Source organism: Antedon mediterranea, chromosome 7 (genome assembly GCF_964355755.1).
Source record: "Antedon mediterranea chromosome 7, ecAntMedi1.1, whole genome shotgun sequence".
Taxonomy (NCBI): Eukaryota; Metazoa; Echinodermata; class Crinoidea; order Comatulida; family Antedonidae; genus Antedon; species Antedon mediterranea.
Genome location: NC_092676.1, coordinates 28,889,681 through 28,905,848, shown reverse-complemented (window position 1 = coordinate 28,905,848; position 16,168 = coordinate 28,889,681). Strand labels below are relative to the sequence as shown.

Sequence of the window (16,168 nt, the reverse complement as noted above, 5' to 3'; positions counted from 1 at the left end):
AGTGTTGCACACGAAAATTACACAGTCAATATCATCGTACTCGAGAATTTATATGATTAATGACAGGGGACACGATAATTACGCGAAAATTACACAGTCAATATCATCGTTCTCGAGGATATATACGATTTACGATCCTCGCAGCGGTAGTCATGTGATGCAGTTTCAACCAATCACGTTCGCGTATTTACATAGGCTATGTAATATTTGGGCATATCACATTTTCTTAGTCAAACTAGTTTGGTAGTGTAGACAGAGCTTTAAATTCACTGGTTCCAGGGCATGATATATATCACCCAATTTGTAACCCACAGGTGAATTTAAATGGGTTTATTTTGTGATTACAGATTCATAGAATTAATATAGTATGTATTTCATTTAACAAAATCTGAACAAATTTTGTAAAAAAATAAAAGTAAATAACATTAGCAAAGAAAATATTTATTCAGAAAAGAATATATTGTTCTAGACTCGCATTCTGTTGTTATAAACAATACAGTATTTTTTTAAATATCTATAAAAAAGAATTGTAAACAAATTTCTACCATGCATGCAATTGTTTCAAATGAATAAAATTGAGTGGTACAAAGACAGCCATTGTTTTTGTTTTGGGGAAAAGCGCAATTAAATTAACCAATATCTAAATTATTTTTTTTTACATTTTTTTCTTAAACATATTTTTTTTACATTAATTTACAATAACATATAATAGTTCAAACTATGTACCACGAATTGGTAAAATTTGATTCATTTAAATACATAAACAAATTTTAATATCTTATTAGTTTGACATTAATACGAAAGACTATCAACGCAATAAGTTACAAAGGGAAATAAATAATTTGAAACAAAGAAAACTTGCTATAAGCTTCACCTCAATCAGTAGACATAGTCTATTTACATTCTTCAATAACATTGCAAAAAATGATTGTACAATTTCTATTATTAAAGAGTTTTGCATTTTAATACACAATAGCTCTTCCTACACCTGTTGCCATTGTCCGTGAAAAAGAGAAACGTAGACCCCGATATTGGATGCGTCCCCTTTAATGGTTTTCTTTAATTCATTTAAGAAGTAGCTTTTGGTTTTTTGGTTTAACCATTAACTTGTTCTTTATCAGGATGTCAAGCCGCTAAGATGGACAGAACCAGTCATATCTGTATTCTAATGCCTGCTCACAGGCGTTAAGCGTTCATAGCCGCTAAGATGGACAGAACCAGTCATATCTGTATTCTAATTCCTGCTCACAGGCGTTGAGCGTTCATATCTGTATTCTAACGCCTGCTCACAGGCGTTAAGCCGTGACGCCACTGTCTGTACTTTTTATGGAATAACCTTCATTACAATTTATCAAAATTTAGCTAAGTTTGGGTTAGTAACAATAAACCTACCTACAAATGTTCTAAAGGATTATTTTTTTGTGCAAGAGGTTTTTTTTTTTGTAACTAATGGTGCTGCCCTTTCACTAATAGTGCTGCCCTTTTCACTAATGGTGCTGCTCTTTTCACACAAACGCTAATTGAAAACAACCAGAACAAAAATTTCACCACAACATATGTTCTTTGGAAGTATCAATTTCTGTATTTATCTGATTTTATTCAATTCTACTTATTTTAACAGCAAATACATCGATATTGGTTTCTATGGTTACTGATCATAAATACTACGCTTACATATAAAGAAAAAATCGTTCGTTTTCTATACAAGTTGTTAAATAAGGTAATAAGGAATTTTAAAGTAGTGGTAACAAAAGTTGTGAAATTGCTTCATTTCTAAATAAAAAGTGTACTTTCTTGACTTAATAATGTTGAAATTGAATCCAGACATGTATTACTTTGATTACATGTTGCTGTAGCTATTCTGCTTTTCTGTCTTTAATAAACATTACAGACCTGAAGGATATGCCACATGGATTTTTATAATTATTATTCCTACACAGTAATTATATATATGGCTATAAACCTACCATATTTGGTGTGCATATTGAGAGCTTGGGTTTACATAAATATCAAGTTCTCTGATTCTTGATTCTCATAATATATTATATATGTATTATACAGTATGAAACACAAGTCCCAATAGGAGTAGGTTTATATCCTGATATGTTACACTAATGAAGTTTTTCAAGCCAAGAAATAATCTAATTAAAAAGTTGAACATAAATGAATTGTCGTGTTCCAACTTTATTTTTTTTAATTATTAAACACTGCACCTACCTAAATGACTAACTGATTTAGAAAACTTACTTTCAAGTTCCAATGATAATTATCCAGAAAGAATTAAAATTTAAAATCATAAAATGAAGACGGTATCTAACATTTTGATAGCCTGGCTAAATATTCTATGCTACGTTGTTTGTATCCACTGTTATAGTTCATTGGTATCTGTAATGATACATGGCTAAGTTCTGAATTAGCCGACTTAGTTGAAGTTTATTGGTGTCAACATTAACCACCGCTTTCTGTCTTTCCATCTCTGTTACCTGGAGAAAAATGAAATAGAAACATAGCTTTTAATTGTTCACTTAGCAGTAGCAGCATTAGCATTACATGGTTGTATTAAAGGTGTTTATTCTGGTCCTCAAGCTTAACTGGAAACATTACATTTAGATTATGCCCTCAACAGACCCACGGCAGCCAGCAGTGCAGCGCCTACCTACCAGATCCAGAGTTTAGCCAACAGCCCCTTCACACTTTCCTTTATATTTTTTTTAAATGTAAAACTCATATAGTATCAGCATTGTATGGTTGTTTAAACATTCATTTTAAATTAATATTATTTTACAAGATCCAGAGTAGGCAGCCCTCCTTTCCTCATTGTTACTCAATGTAAAAAAACACTTAGTATCACTTTTCAGATGTATTGTATGTGCATATAGATCACGTCAATTGTACCTATCTGATGACCAAACCCCCAAAATAAACCCCCCTTACCTTATTGTTTTTACAAAGCTGGCCCAGTATGCTTGAGTGATAGGATACCGCTCCTCATTTGATCATTTTGGCTACTTTCAACTTGAATCTTCGTTTGTTTTTCAACTTTCTTAAGTTGTGGTTTAATGCTGTTGAAAAATTAGGTACAGTTTAGTCAATGCGTTTCTCATATATATTTTAATAGTTGATCTTTTTAGCTAATGTGCTTTGATGAAGATTGTTCTATATATACAGTAATATGTTTTTATTCTCTATGAAGAATTACTGTACATGTTTAACATTACCATTTCTCATTGTCTAGTTATTACATGATGAAAAATGTAAATATTAGGGAAAATATTAATTAATAATCATAATGATACAAATGAAAACTTACAATTTTCCTTTGGCTTCATTGGCTTGACCTTGTAGCTCAGCAATCTTTGGAAGAAAACATTTTATTTCATCATCATTTTTCAAGCCCATATTTGGAGGTGAGTGAACTAAAAAAAGATCCATGGGCTCTGACCACCCACATAGTAGTCTTAATATATTGACTTCAGAGATTTGGAAATGTGTAATGTAATCAGTAGGGTAATGCAGAGGCCTGAGGCTCCTGGTTTAGGAACCCTATGCCATTTTTGGCTTTTTTGACGTATTTTAATGGGTTTATATGCTCCGGGGCCCTTGGGATTAGCGAGTGTTCAAAGCCACTGAATGTAATAACATTTTAAGTATAATAGCTGTACCTCCCAGTCTTGTCTACGGATGAACAGTTCAATATCAAATATATCTCCTTCAACTTTAAGAATGTCATCATAGAGGGATGCACAGAGGTTGGCCAGTTCGTCATCCCCCATTCCGTTTGTGTCGATTGACGCCACATGTGCTGAGATAAAGTCCTGTTTCTTTTGTTCTTTTGCTGCAGCTTCTTTTTTCAAACTATCTTTTGCTTTGTCCATCAACAAGGCCTTAACAAAATAATTGTGTCATTTAAAAAAAATCAGAATAACTTGCGGTCTAAAAGCATGTTTATACTAAGACGATAATAAATTACGATAAATAAACATACATATTTAGGTTACTTAATGAAATAAGATCGTAATGCATGATGTGTATACCTTTAGTCCGCCTTTCTTTTTTCTGTTTATGCTTAATTTTGATAGAATTCCTTTTCCTTTCTTCTTTCCTGAATCTGATTTTGGCTCATCTGATTTCTGAAATAATTATGCAAATTAAATTGTAAAGTGCACATGTAGACATCGCTATTTATTTTATCATCTTCTTTTACACTATTTGTGTTGTGTAAATCACAAATTCGTTTCAATGACTCTTGATGGTCCAAGTACAAATGAATGTTTATTGGTATTTAATACAAACAGTATAAGATTTATTGAATAATATGAGGGAGATGCTACGAATACAATAACGAAAACGTCACACAAGCGTATTTGTAAAAATCTGTTTCCCATGTTTAATATTGAGGGCGCTGTCCAAAATATGACTGCGGTAAATTGGAACGAAGGACAGGTACATGTTGTTTGGTTGCCTAAGCCTAGCGTAACGTAGATCGACTGAGGACTGCTATATATCAAAATTGACCTGGCATTTTTAGTAAATTACTTTCAATAAATTATCTATAATTATCATTCTTGATTCAATGCAAAATAATAGATCAAAAACTATACTCGTTTTGTATATGACTGGTGATATTCGTCAACACGAATACGCTTTACGAATATGAAATGGAAATTGATTTACTTTAGAATCCGCTGCTTTCTTTGCCTCTGCCTCTTTCCGTTTTCGTTCTTCTTCTGCCGCTTTTTGTTTCTAAAGGCATTTAATAAATCAAATTTATTTAAATAATCATCATAATCACCATTATTGTTTTGTAATTTGTACACTTAATCAATAATAATCATCACTATCCTATCTCTTCCATGAGACGAGGACGCTATAAAGAACACTACAAGACTTTCTCACTTGTTCTTGCTTTTTTCTTTCAGTCTCTTTTTCTGCTGCTGCAGCTGCTGCTTGCCGCTCCCTCTCCGCTTGCTCAGCAGCCTCACGTTTCCTGGCAGCTTCTTCTTCAGCTTGTCGCTGCCTCTCCTCTGCTTCTTGTCGTTCTTTTTCTTCTCTTTGTTGTCGTTCTTCCTCCTCCCTTTGTTGTCGTTCTTCCTCCTCTTTTTGAGCACTATCATCTTCCTCCTATCAGTGAATACAATCCATTGTATAAACCTTATAATGTACCACTTGCGTTGGTAATGAAATTCTTCTATACTAATTATAGCCAAAAATCTCAAGTGAGATCAGTTCCTCTTCAACCTATTTTGAGTTATATACTCAAATAGTAACTTACTCTGCCTTGTTCAATATTTTGTAGCATCACAGTTACACATTGATAATCAGTATAAATATAATACAGTAAAGCCTCATTTGAGACACTCTCCTGTTCAGGGGTCACACTTATAAGGGAACATCTTTTGTATAAATGAATATGTATAATATATTATGTTTTAACACTACAGTATGTCCAAACCCCTTTTCACATTATTGGTCTTTAATATGGGTTCTGCTGTAATAAAACAGTAATTCCAATATTCATTACATTTGTGCATACTTACAGCTGTTCCATTTACTGTGGGTTGCTGCAATCAAGATAAGAACAAACCATTAGTAAAGTTAATAAACAAAATGTGCATTAAAAAAAAATGTGCATAATTCCAAAATAATGTTATAAAATAATAATTGAGATATCCAGGAATATAAACTAGAAGTGCAGTCCAGCTAGAGATGTGAATGCTTGAAATAAAACAGAATTTAATTAAATTAAAATTCAGTAGTAATTACATAATACGGTATGTTCATACAGTGACAATATTCAAGTAAGGTACCTGATTGGACGTCTATAAAAAAATGAAGAAAGGATAATGTAAAAGGAAAAATATGAAGAGTAAATAATGAATATATGCTAGATTAATAAATGATTAATAGGCCTAGCTACACCTCAAGAACATGGTTGTGTTTTGGAGGTATAAATAAATTATAGGAGTCTTATAGGGAGGCATGTAATGTATTCTGATATGGAAAGGAGGTAAACACTATACAATATCAAGGGGCGTGTTGTAGTAAATGTGTAAACACAGGCATTTGATTGGCTAACACTCTATACATTCCAAGGGATAGAAATATGTACATCTACACATTCCAAACCATCTTGAATAGATAGGATTCACTGCACGTCTTATAGGTCAATATTTATACTACAAAATGCTATAGGGCTAACAGTTATCATTCTAAGGGATCCAAGTTTGCTAGAAGGCTGTATGAGGTTGTCACAAGTTTGATAGTTATGTATATATGAATGGTCTCCAACACCTATCTTTGTATCAGTTTGATTCATCCAATACCATATATCAGAGGCCTACAGTCTAGACATTTCTGGCTATAAAACAGGTTGTACTACTTTAAAAAATATTTAAATTTATTTTAGAAAAGAGAAATATATTGCTATTGATAAAAAATTTTTGGAATCAAATATTGGAAAAATTAATTTATGTCAAAAATAGTTTCTTTTCCCCTTCCCTTATAAACAATCTGAATAATGTTTCTAAAAGATATTTAATTTCTATCAATTTTGGCAAAACTAAATTTTAATATAAACTCATAGATTTCTCTTTAAAAAAACTTATATAGTTATATAACTTGCAGCTAAATTCTTTTATTTGGAAGATAAATTTGATAAATTATTTTTTTTTTAACTGTGAAATAACATTCCAACATATGATGACATTTAGCAATTAATTGTTTTAAGATAGGAAAGAACAAAGAGATTAAGATTGTAAAAAAATTGTCAAATCTATAATGATGTTAGTGATACATTGGAAACTCAACTTTGGGACACCCCTATTAAAGGGACACTTTGTTGGGAAGGTGTCCCTTTAATAGGAGTTCTACTGTAATAGAAGATATGGTAACAGGAGGAAAGATCAAAGATGAAAAAAGAAGGTTAAAAGGTGCGGTATCATGATGTGCTAAATGACAAGAGAACTTATTTCAACTGGTACCTCCTCCACATCTTTTTTGTTACCACTGGTATCCTCTGTCGCCATGCCATTCTCCACAATTTCTGGTTCCTGAGGTTTAATTTTATTTACTTCTTCTTGCTTGGGCTTTAGCGTGATGTGATAAGAAATTAATCAAAGTTGAATCCATTATATAATATAATACATAGAAGAGTTTGTGCAGATTTCACTTGTGTAATGTAACTATGTGTCAACTGTCTACTACATACTATATTTATTCTGTACTTTTATTTTCTATATAGTGATATGGTAGTTTATATTTTTGTATGATACTTTGTGTAAATTCAGTACGTGCCTATGATATTCATAGTGTGTCACTCTTTAAACCATCTCACCCTTCCCCCTTCTTACAATTAAATTCAGTACGTGCCTATGATATTCATAGTGTGTCACTCTTTAAACCATCTCACCCTTCCCCCTTCTTACAATTAAATTCAGTACGTGCCTATGATATTCATAGTGTGTCACTCTTTAAACCATCTCACCCTTCCCCCTTCTTACAATTAAATTCAGTACGTGCCTATGATATTCATAGTGTGTCACTCTTTAAACCATCTCACCCTTCCCCCTTCTTACAATTAAATTCAGTACGTGCCTATGATATTCATAGTGTGTCACTCTTTAAACCATCTCACCCTTCCCCCTTCTTACAATTAAATTCAGTACGTGCCTATGATATTCATAGTGTGTCACTCTTTAAACCATCTCACCCTTCCCCCTTCTTACAACATACATTCATTCTAACCTTCCATCTCTTTCACTCTTCCTTTATCTCTTTTATCCTCCCTTTCACCTCCCTTCCTCTTATTCATTGCATTCTCTCTCATCTAATGTTGTTAAAAAACACCAATTTATAAAGTTTAGACAGTTTTAGTTACAAAAAGGACATATATAAAGGACGTATATTAAAATTGTGTTATTACATAATAGTAGTTATATCAAAAAGAGAAAGAGAGTGTATATAGATAGATTTCAATATTATTAATAGATATTAAATTACACAAAGCGAAAAAGAGAGAGAAAGATTTAGGCAAGTTATAAATCAACAGGACAATATAGAACAGTATAAATATTACACATGTAGGAAATTAGGCAACCTACACCAAGATATAATGTAAACAATTTACATTAATGTAAACAATTTACATTAATGTAAACAATTTACATTAATGTAAACAATTTACATTAATGTAAACAATTTACATTAATGTAAACAACTTACATTAATGTACCCGGTACATTTATATTGTGAAAGTTAAATTTGAAACTTGTCTTCTGTAAAGAATTATGATGTTGATATTGTCGTTTGTGACAGACGTCCGCCATACTACAACAAGTAAGGAGAGGCACTATAGAAATGTTGTTGTTAATGTTTTTGGTATTTATTTTGCTAAATTGCAAATTAAACACGATTTCTTGATTTTTCCAAAAATATTTGATTCATTTTAAAATGAATTATTGTAATGTTTTGCTTTGCTTTTAGCATTACTTTTTAATTTTAAATAATTGATTTTTGGTTCATAAAATCATAAATCATGAAAGATTTACTGAAATTTGTTTGGTTTTTTGAATAATAATAATTATTATGATGAAAGAAATACTATAATTTTTACTATAAAAGAAATGTAAGCATGAACCATATTTGTGACCAAAAAAATGTGATGTGCCCATATATGGACAGGGTGATGTCATATCACTACCATATTTTAAGCATATCACTACCATATTTTGGCACATCATACTTTTTTTTTGTCAAACTAGTTTGATAGTTGTAAACAGAGCTTTAAACAATCATTCTACTACAGTATTGAAATGAAGCCTAAAGAAGATACAGAGAAGAATAGAGTTAGGTGTTAGATAGATAGTAGTTATGACAACAGTCGGCATGACAACGGTGAGCTACTACCGTCAGTGTTAGTGGGCGCTCTTTACCTCTACTTCATTTTCTTTCGCTGCTTCTGCCTCTGCTTCTAATTCCCTTCTGCGGCGACGTGATACGTATGCGGACTGTATAGCAAACACGAAGTTGTTGTTAATAAGAAAATAAAAATAAGAAAATAAAAATAAAACAAAAATTGGAAAATAAATTGAAAGTATAGTTTTAATAATGTGTGCATACACTGCAAATAATGTGTAATAAAAGTACAAACCTGACAGTAAATATAAATTTACCTTCAATTAAAGAACAATTTACCTTCAATTAAAGAACAGCTTAGTTTAAGTCCCTAATAATACACTATCAAACTTTATGTGACAAAAAATATGATGTGCCCATATATAGACATGATGATCTCGTATCACTACCATATTTGGACATATCACTACCATATTTAGGCACAGCACACTTTTTTTGTCAAACTATTTTGATAGTGTAGACAGAGCTATATAACTAGCTATAATATTCATCTGAAGATCAGAATAGTCTCTATTTTAAAGAATTCGTTAATTTAGGGAACATATGTTCTGTCATGTGTTTTCCAACAAACAAAACTTTAAAAGCTATTTAGAGTTTTTAGAGTACTGTACTGTATGTAATTAAGTATTTTCAAAAGCTTGAGATGAGTCTAAAGCTGAATACAGAAGTTTCCAAACTGGAAAACTGATTCCATTAAACATGATCAAATGACAAATTATGTTAATGATCTGTAGATGCCCCTGCTAAACAGTTTTAACATATTTGCATTGACTTGTAGGCTATGGTCTGTTACACTTTAACTCTTCTGGCCTATTGCCACCACTAACTGGTCCTATTATCCCAGCTGTTAAGGCATATCACTCAGGTATATATTGAGCCTTGGGATAAAGTTAATGTATTTGTATCAGCCTACTAATTCAATTCATGTTTTTCTTTATAAGAGATGCATTGAAATACATGGGAAAGCAAGCTGCATCTGCTACAACATTGTGCTCTAACACCTCATCACTACATCATTATAAAGAAGTAAAAAGAATGCTTGGGTTTTTAATTAATATGATATACTGGGCCATATACCACCTTGTTTCGAGCCTTGTGGTCGTGGGGCTTTAGAGAAAATTTATTTTGGTTAAGTGCTATACAAAAGACAATTATTATTATATACCGAATAATTAATTAATCTTTTATTAAGTGGATTTGAAGAAAAAAAATGTAAAAATTGGAAACCCACCTCTTCGGGTTGCTCTTCTGTTGTTTCTCCTCGTTCTCTAGCCCTCCTTTCTCGTCTCTCCTTCCGTGCTGCATCGACGTCATCAGCAGGCCCATTCCTTTGAGTAAAGCATTCATATTTAATCAGTTTTTTTTAATAAGATCTTTTTAAGGATATTATTAAAAATACTGATTAAAATATCTTTAAATCTTGAAAAAAATTATGAAAAGGGGAAGTACTTTCAATTCACACTACTTTTTGGCTTACAAGTTACAGTAAATCATATGTTTTTTATTGTTTACTGTGTACAGTACAGATATAACACAGTGGCCAAATGTGGTCTGGAATATTTGAAACAGACATATTTTAATTTGTAATGGTTTGTTATGGTTTCCATATTTCCATACAGTATAGGCCTACATCTATTAAGCTGTCTTGCTTGGTATTAAGACCACATGCCAGGCATAGCTGACATTCTTTGAACCAGGTCTACTGATACATGAGTATGGCTTAATAACAGAAAGATACTGAACATAAGACATGGCGATACCCTTGATTAAAACAATAACAATGAATAGTAGTTCACAAGACTGTTTTGTAGGCACCGATCTTGTGAAGGACTTATTTTAAACTGAAGGGGAAAAAGAGGAAATTATTTTTTTCTTTTATTGAGAAAAACACACCAGGTGATACCATAGAGATATTATAGTGAACTATAATATCTCTATGGTGATACACAGATGAATCATTTTATTTCCAATAAGATCCTATTAACAATTAAAATGATAAAAACAATTGCAAAAACCAAGGAAAATTACCCTCTTCCCACCAACTTAAGGCAAAGTTTTGATCTGCCCAAATAACCACTCAAGAATTTTTTAATCAATCTTTGTTTTGGTGACATTTGTAATAACCAGGTTTAGATATAAAATATTTTATTTTTAAAGTTATTCTACCAAAGGAAATCTCAAATTAATTTTTAAATGTACAAATTAAAAGATTAAAGAATGAATCTGTTATCAAACACACTGAGTTATACACAGATATGACTGTTAATGTTAATTTAAAACCTGTAAAATTGTAATATAGTACGTTGTAAATTATATTAGAGCACAAACATTGATGAACCATCAAACATGTTTGCGGCGAAACCACCAAGTTATTTGAAAGCATTTACTTACAAAATTGGAAAACAAATTTTTTTATAAAATACAAACATTCTTTTACAAAGTTTGTTCTGTAAAGTGGAAAAAGAATTTTGTGTAGAAAAGAACAAAAATAACTTATTTATTTAAAAAAGCAAATACATTTGATAATGATGTTCTTTAAAAGTTGTACAGAATTTTTATTTTATTTTGTTGGAGCAGACTGAATGTAGGAGGGTTTTTGTCAGTTCTAAGAATTTACTAGAAACAGGTGTGGATAATTGAACCAACCTACAAATGATTTATTAAGTACTTTCATTGAATTTTATAGTACACATCACATTTTACAGTTTAAATGTAAATATCATCAGTGTATTACTATTATCAAAATAAAACTAGAAACATATCTGCATAATTGTTGTAATTTATAAATTATCCTGTTGAAAAGCTAAACTGAAGCAGTGTACCATTATCCTAACAATTTTTAATTTCTGGGTAACAAAAATTTATTTAAAGTTTGTTAAAATAATATATTACTAAATATTAAGATTCTCAGCATAAAAGAAAATAAAAAAAGTTATAAAACCATGCACGTACAACTCCCGTTGTCGTCGCCTTTCCTCTCTACGCTTACGCATTGCTTCCAAATCATCATCAATACTGTTTAGTCTAAAACAGATACAAAAAAACAACAAACATGCAACAAAACAATTATTACACAATCAAACCAATATTAAAATGGAGAACCACGCCATGCAACAAAGAGTAAAATCTGCAAAAATAAAAAAACTTTAAAGATATTTTGTTTGATATAACTAAAAATAACATTTATTGAACTTCAATAATTTTTCAGATTAGAAATATTATAGTCAGTAGCGGCTATGAGCGCTCTCTGTAGTAGGGAATTAAAATATGTTGAAAAAGGCTAAAAATGCCTGAAATCTCCAGCGTTGCAGGGCCACTGATTATAGTTTGATTTCTTTTGCAAAATAAAACTATTTTATTTATATCAAACAAATTATCTTTTAAAAATATGGTTATTCAAAGTAGAAAACACACTGGAATGAAAACAATGTACATTAAATAATTGATTAATTAGAAATTAAAACATGGGTTAGAATACATAATAAAGTTGTGTAAGCCCTTGTTCACACTTAATATTTGTTCAACAAATTTTGCAACATTGATATAATACAATTACAACTTTGAATATTGGAACTTTCCATAAAAAGAAGGGTCCTGATGGACGCAAGTTCTATGATAAGTGTTACCCTGTATCTGAATACCTCCTTTGTCTTTTTCTTTGCAGTTTATAATTTTACCTTAGTTATCAGCAATTATGCTTATATACGCCATTGCTTCATCAGTGTGAACACAGCCTTAAATTGTCAAATCACAATGCTTTCTTAGCAGGTGTTGACAGACATGGCCATTGGAAGGAAATTGGTCAATTGTCCATCACCAGACCTGCCTGCATACCACTGGCATAACTAACATGCCCTCTAGGTCATCAAAACTGTCATGTTTTAATGTTTATTCCATCCACTCAATACATTATTTTACTGAGATCTGAGTTTTCTAGACACCCCTAACTTTCCTGAACAGTTTACTTCATAATTTATTTCAAGTACAGTTCTGTACTAAGGGGAAAGGATTTTTTCAGATTTTTAAAAGAAGTTGACCAGAAGTTTTTAGTTTTAGACTGCTCCATATTATCACATAAAGTGATCTGTGTTATTGATTAAGATCATTAAAACAATTTGAACATTTTTCCATACTGTTGTTTTTTGTTTTTTTTTAAACAAAAGTTATGTATTGTTATTTCTTACTCTGTGTTGTCTTGTTGCTGTCTCTTCTTGCGCCTTTCCTCCCTCCGTTTGGCTCGTTCCTCAGCATCTGTGTCCCCCATGTTGAGTTATAAAAAGTACCTAAACCAACCTAGAATAAGAACAAAACTGTTATTACAAATTTAAGACCCATAATTAAAATTTCCCAGATGTTTATATTATGAATTAGCATCAATGGTTGGAAAAGTAATCATTGTGTTATGTTTAATTAATTATTATTTCAACACATGTTTCAGTAATGTTTTCATTGGTCAGAAATATGTTTGGATAATAATTTCTTTATTGTCAACAAACAAAACCAATTGATAAGGTATAGCTATTAATAAGCTAATCAAAGCTTATCATTAACTAAATGTATGTACTTGATTTCATGAATAAAAAAAAAGTAGAGAAAAACAGTAAGCAGGATTAACAAAAATAATCTTAATTAATTTAACAAATAAAACTAAATAGTAGTAGAAAACAGTAGTAGATAAAGCAGTCTCATGCGATTCTGTTTTTTATTTCATACTTTGAATGTTATAAGTTATTTATATACAGTTCTGATGAAGGGCTAGTGTTACCCGAAAGCTCTGCTAACTTTTCTGGCTGTTTTACTTTATCGTTTTCGCTTTTGTTTGTATCTCCATTGAGATACACCCACTGATACCCACAGCATTTTCATTTTTCAGTAATTTGTCTTTAAATTTATATATACTTAAACTATACTATAACTTCAACGAAATGGAGGAGAAAATCTATATTTCCAAAAATGAATAAGACTGTTTACGTGGATACCCCACTGTTGTGTCAAATGGTCTGAGCGTGTATTGTGCTACTTTAGATAGAACTCAAGAACCACGACGTATGCTACCACTATCAAATGACTGTGGGATTCATTTCACTCTGGCTATCCAATATATGCACAAAGAACGAGTAACATGATATGTAAAAGAAATTAATCTAAAGAATTGACTACAAAAACTAAACTTGTGAATTTAAATAATCAATTAACAGAACATAATAATAATAGTCAAATCATTTAGTTGGAAACAGTTTTCCTTCTCAAGAACCGGTAATACAATAACCTAAGAAAGACACACAAAAACTTTCCATATTGGCACCAGAGCTAAAACAAGAAGAAGCCTGTAAAAATTCAAGGACCAAAAGCACAGCTGTAATAGGAGAATTGTAACTTCATTTAAAACGTAATCTCATAGCTAAAATAACAATACAGGTTCGTTTGTGAATGTCAACTGTTTAAGTAAATACTTATTCAAATGGAGCATGAAGGCTAACTTACTTGAGTAAGTACTCAAGTTGGATAGGAGTGTTTACATTGAAGAATTAAGTAGGTATATCATCAAACAACAAAACCAAACATTGCACCTCAAAATGGAAATGATTTAAGAAATAATGAAACAAATATTAATATTTTAATGATAGTATTATAAGTAGAATTGGAAAATTAAATTGATTGATAAGATTAGATCGTTATTGTTATTGTTGAGTGCTTGACAGATTAAATAGCAGTAAAATAAATAATTTAGATGTATATAAAGGATATAAGCATTTATAAACAAAAATGGAAAATTTGAGTTCATGTGGTCAAACAAATTCTGGCATAACCACTTAAAATTAGTGAAAAAATAAATAATTTTCACCTACTATACCAGATGCAGTAAATGGATGAAAAGAAATGACAAATAAGGGGAGTAATTTTACCTTAAAAAATGTTATAATATATAAACAACATTTATTTTCTTTGAAAAGAAAATAAATTGTGATCCCTGCAGCTTAGCTTGTCCCTAATTCTTGCCAATTTGTCAATCAAATTATATCAAGTAGTAACTTTACTAGAAATTTCTTGAGACCATGCAACACAAACAATTTCGTTATCACAAAACGCAGTTACTTGCAGAAAACATATTAAAACTCCTTGGAAAGTTTATTTAATATCTTAGACAAAGAGTGAATAATAAAATAAATGAATCCATTTCGATTGTGGCCCATGAAATGAATTAATTCATCAATGTATTCCTTGATGTCCATAAAAGGTGAATTACTTGGCTATCTTCATCCCAGATAACACACACAGGACTCTACCATTGTCTAAGAGGCAAGTCCAATCAACTGTCATTATTAATTTCAATTAATTAGCATTAACGGTAAATAAAATGGTCCGGATACTAAAGTGTCATTGTGTGTATGCTTACATTAAATAAAGTCTGTTAAAATTAAGTCTGAGAAGTCGTTCCTAAAAAATAAATTAGTAGTAAAAAAATCGATGAAAACATTATACATTCCTTGAGCTGGAGCGTGCCTCCGCGACAGGAGGCGTTTGACAGCCGAAGTGATTAATTTTCTTCTCAGTGCGCGGCACACTTATCTAAAACACTTGCTCAAATATGGCGACCTTAAATTCGCTTTCAAACTGGTAACAACAACCACATAACATCGTAGCAATATAAATTACTCCACGAACATGAATATTATTTCTACTTCACTTCCTTATCTTATGAATGCGTACCTAAAGCGACTAACTAACCCAGATGAACACTATCTATATACATCGTATGAATGCGGACTTAACGTTAAGTCTAAACTTATATATAAACAGATGAGCAAAAACATAATATCCTGAATTAAAATATTGACATTTTAGATGAATTATAAATATTATCCGATCCGTTTATCACGAATTAAAATCTTACCTAACAGCAAAATGGCAGTAGCCGAAAAGTATGGCGGTAACTTTTTCCAACTTGATATTGATGAAGTCAAGAAGCTGAAAGCGTCTGCCGCGTTTCGCTTGATCAAGTGTTGCATTTATTTAGTGACGTCATTGGAGTTTACGCTGTTGCGATATCCGGTATTACTCCCCCCTAGACTTATTTCGATGGCGCTATTTGAAAAAGTAATACCAACACATGTAGCTCGTTTCATCATCGGTATCGGTATAGTGCCATCTTTATCTTGTGTGCATCATCTTCACCAAGTTAATCATTTTGTCATTGTGGATTTGTCATCATCTCACTCGTCGTCATCGCCATAATCGTCATCATTGTCATCAT

General features: G+C 31.3%; 1 protein-coding gene across 6 annotated transcripts; it reads right to left on the bottom strand.

The window, feature by feature from the left end:
- Window positions 1-420: 420 nt before the first annotated feature.
- LOC140055303 (uncharacterized) lies at window positions 421-15,927 on the bottom strand. Of its 6 annotated transcripts, XM_072100605.1 has the most exons (14): window positions 15,809-15,927; window positions 13,098-13,206; window positions 11,866-11,937; window positions 10,145-10,241; window positions 8,931-9,005; window positions 6,981-7,085; window positions 5,538-5,561; window positions 4,897-5,121; window positions 4,675-4,743; window positions 4,035-4,130; window positions 3,663-3,884; window positions 3,311-3,354; window positions 2,935-3,062; window positions 421-2,483 (listed from the first exon to the last, which is right to left on the bottom strand). In XM_072100605.1, the coding sequence occupies exons 2-13, from the start codon at window positions 13,175-13,177 to the stop codon at window positions 2,945-2,947; spliced, it is 1,227 nt and encodes a 408-aa protein (XP_071956706.1). In that variant the 5' UTR covers window positions 13,178-13,206; window positions 15,809-15,927; the 3' UTR covers window positions 421-2,483; window positions 2,935-2,944. The 6 variants fall into 6 exon arrangements, with proteins under 6 accessions (XP_071956706.1, XP_071956708.1, XP_071956707.1 ...); XM_072100607.1 differs by lacking the exon at window positions 6,981-7,085; XM_072100606.1 differs by lacking the exon at window positions 11,866-11,937.
- Window positions 15,928-16,168: the final 241 nt, after the last annotated feature.

Bases quoted from the DNA above. Each gene is read 5' to 3' on its own strand.
- LOC140055303 (XM_072100605.1), bottom strand. From the start codon at position 13,177: ATGGGGGACACAGATGCTGAGGAACGAGCCAAACGGAGGGAGGAAAGG. The intron at 10,242-11,865 runs GTACGTGCATGG...CTTTACTCAAAG, and splicing joins AGGCGACGACAACGGGAGTT to GAATGGGCCTGCTGATGACG. The intron at 9,006-10,144 runs GTGGGTTTCCAA...TTTGCTATACAG, and splicing joins CAGAAGAGCAACCCGAAGAG to TCCGCATACGTATCACGTCG.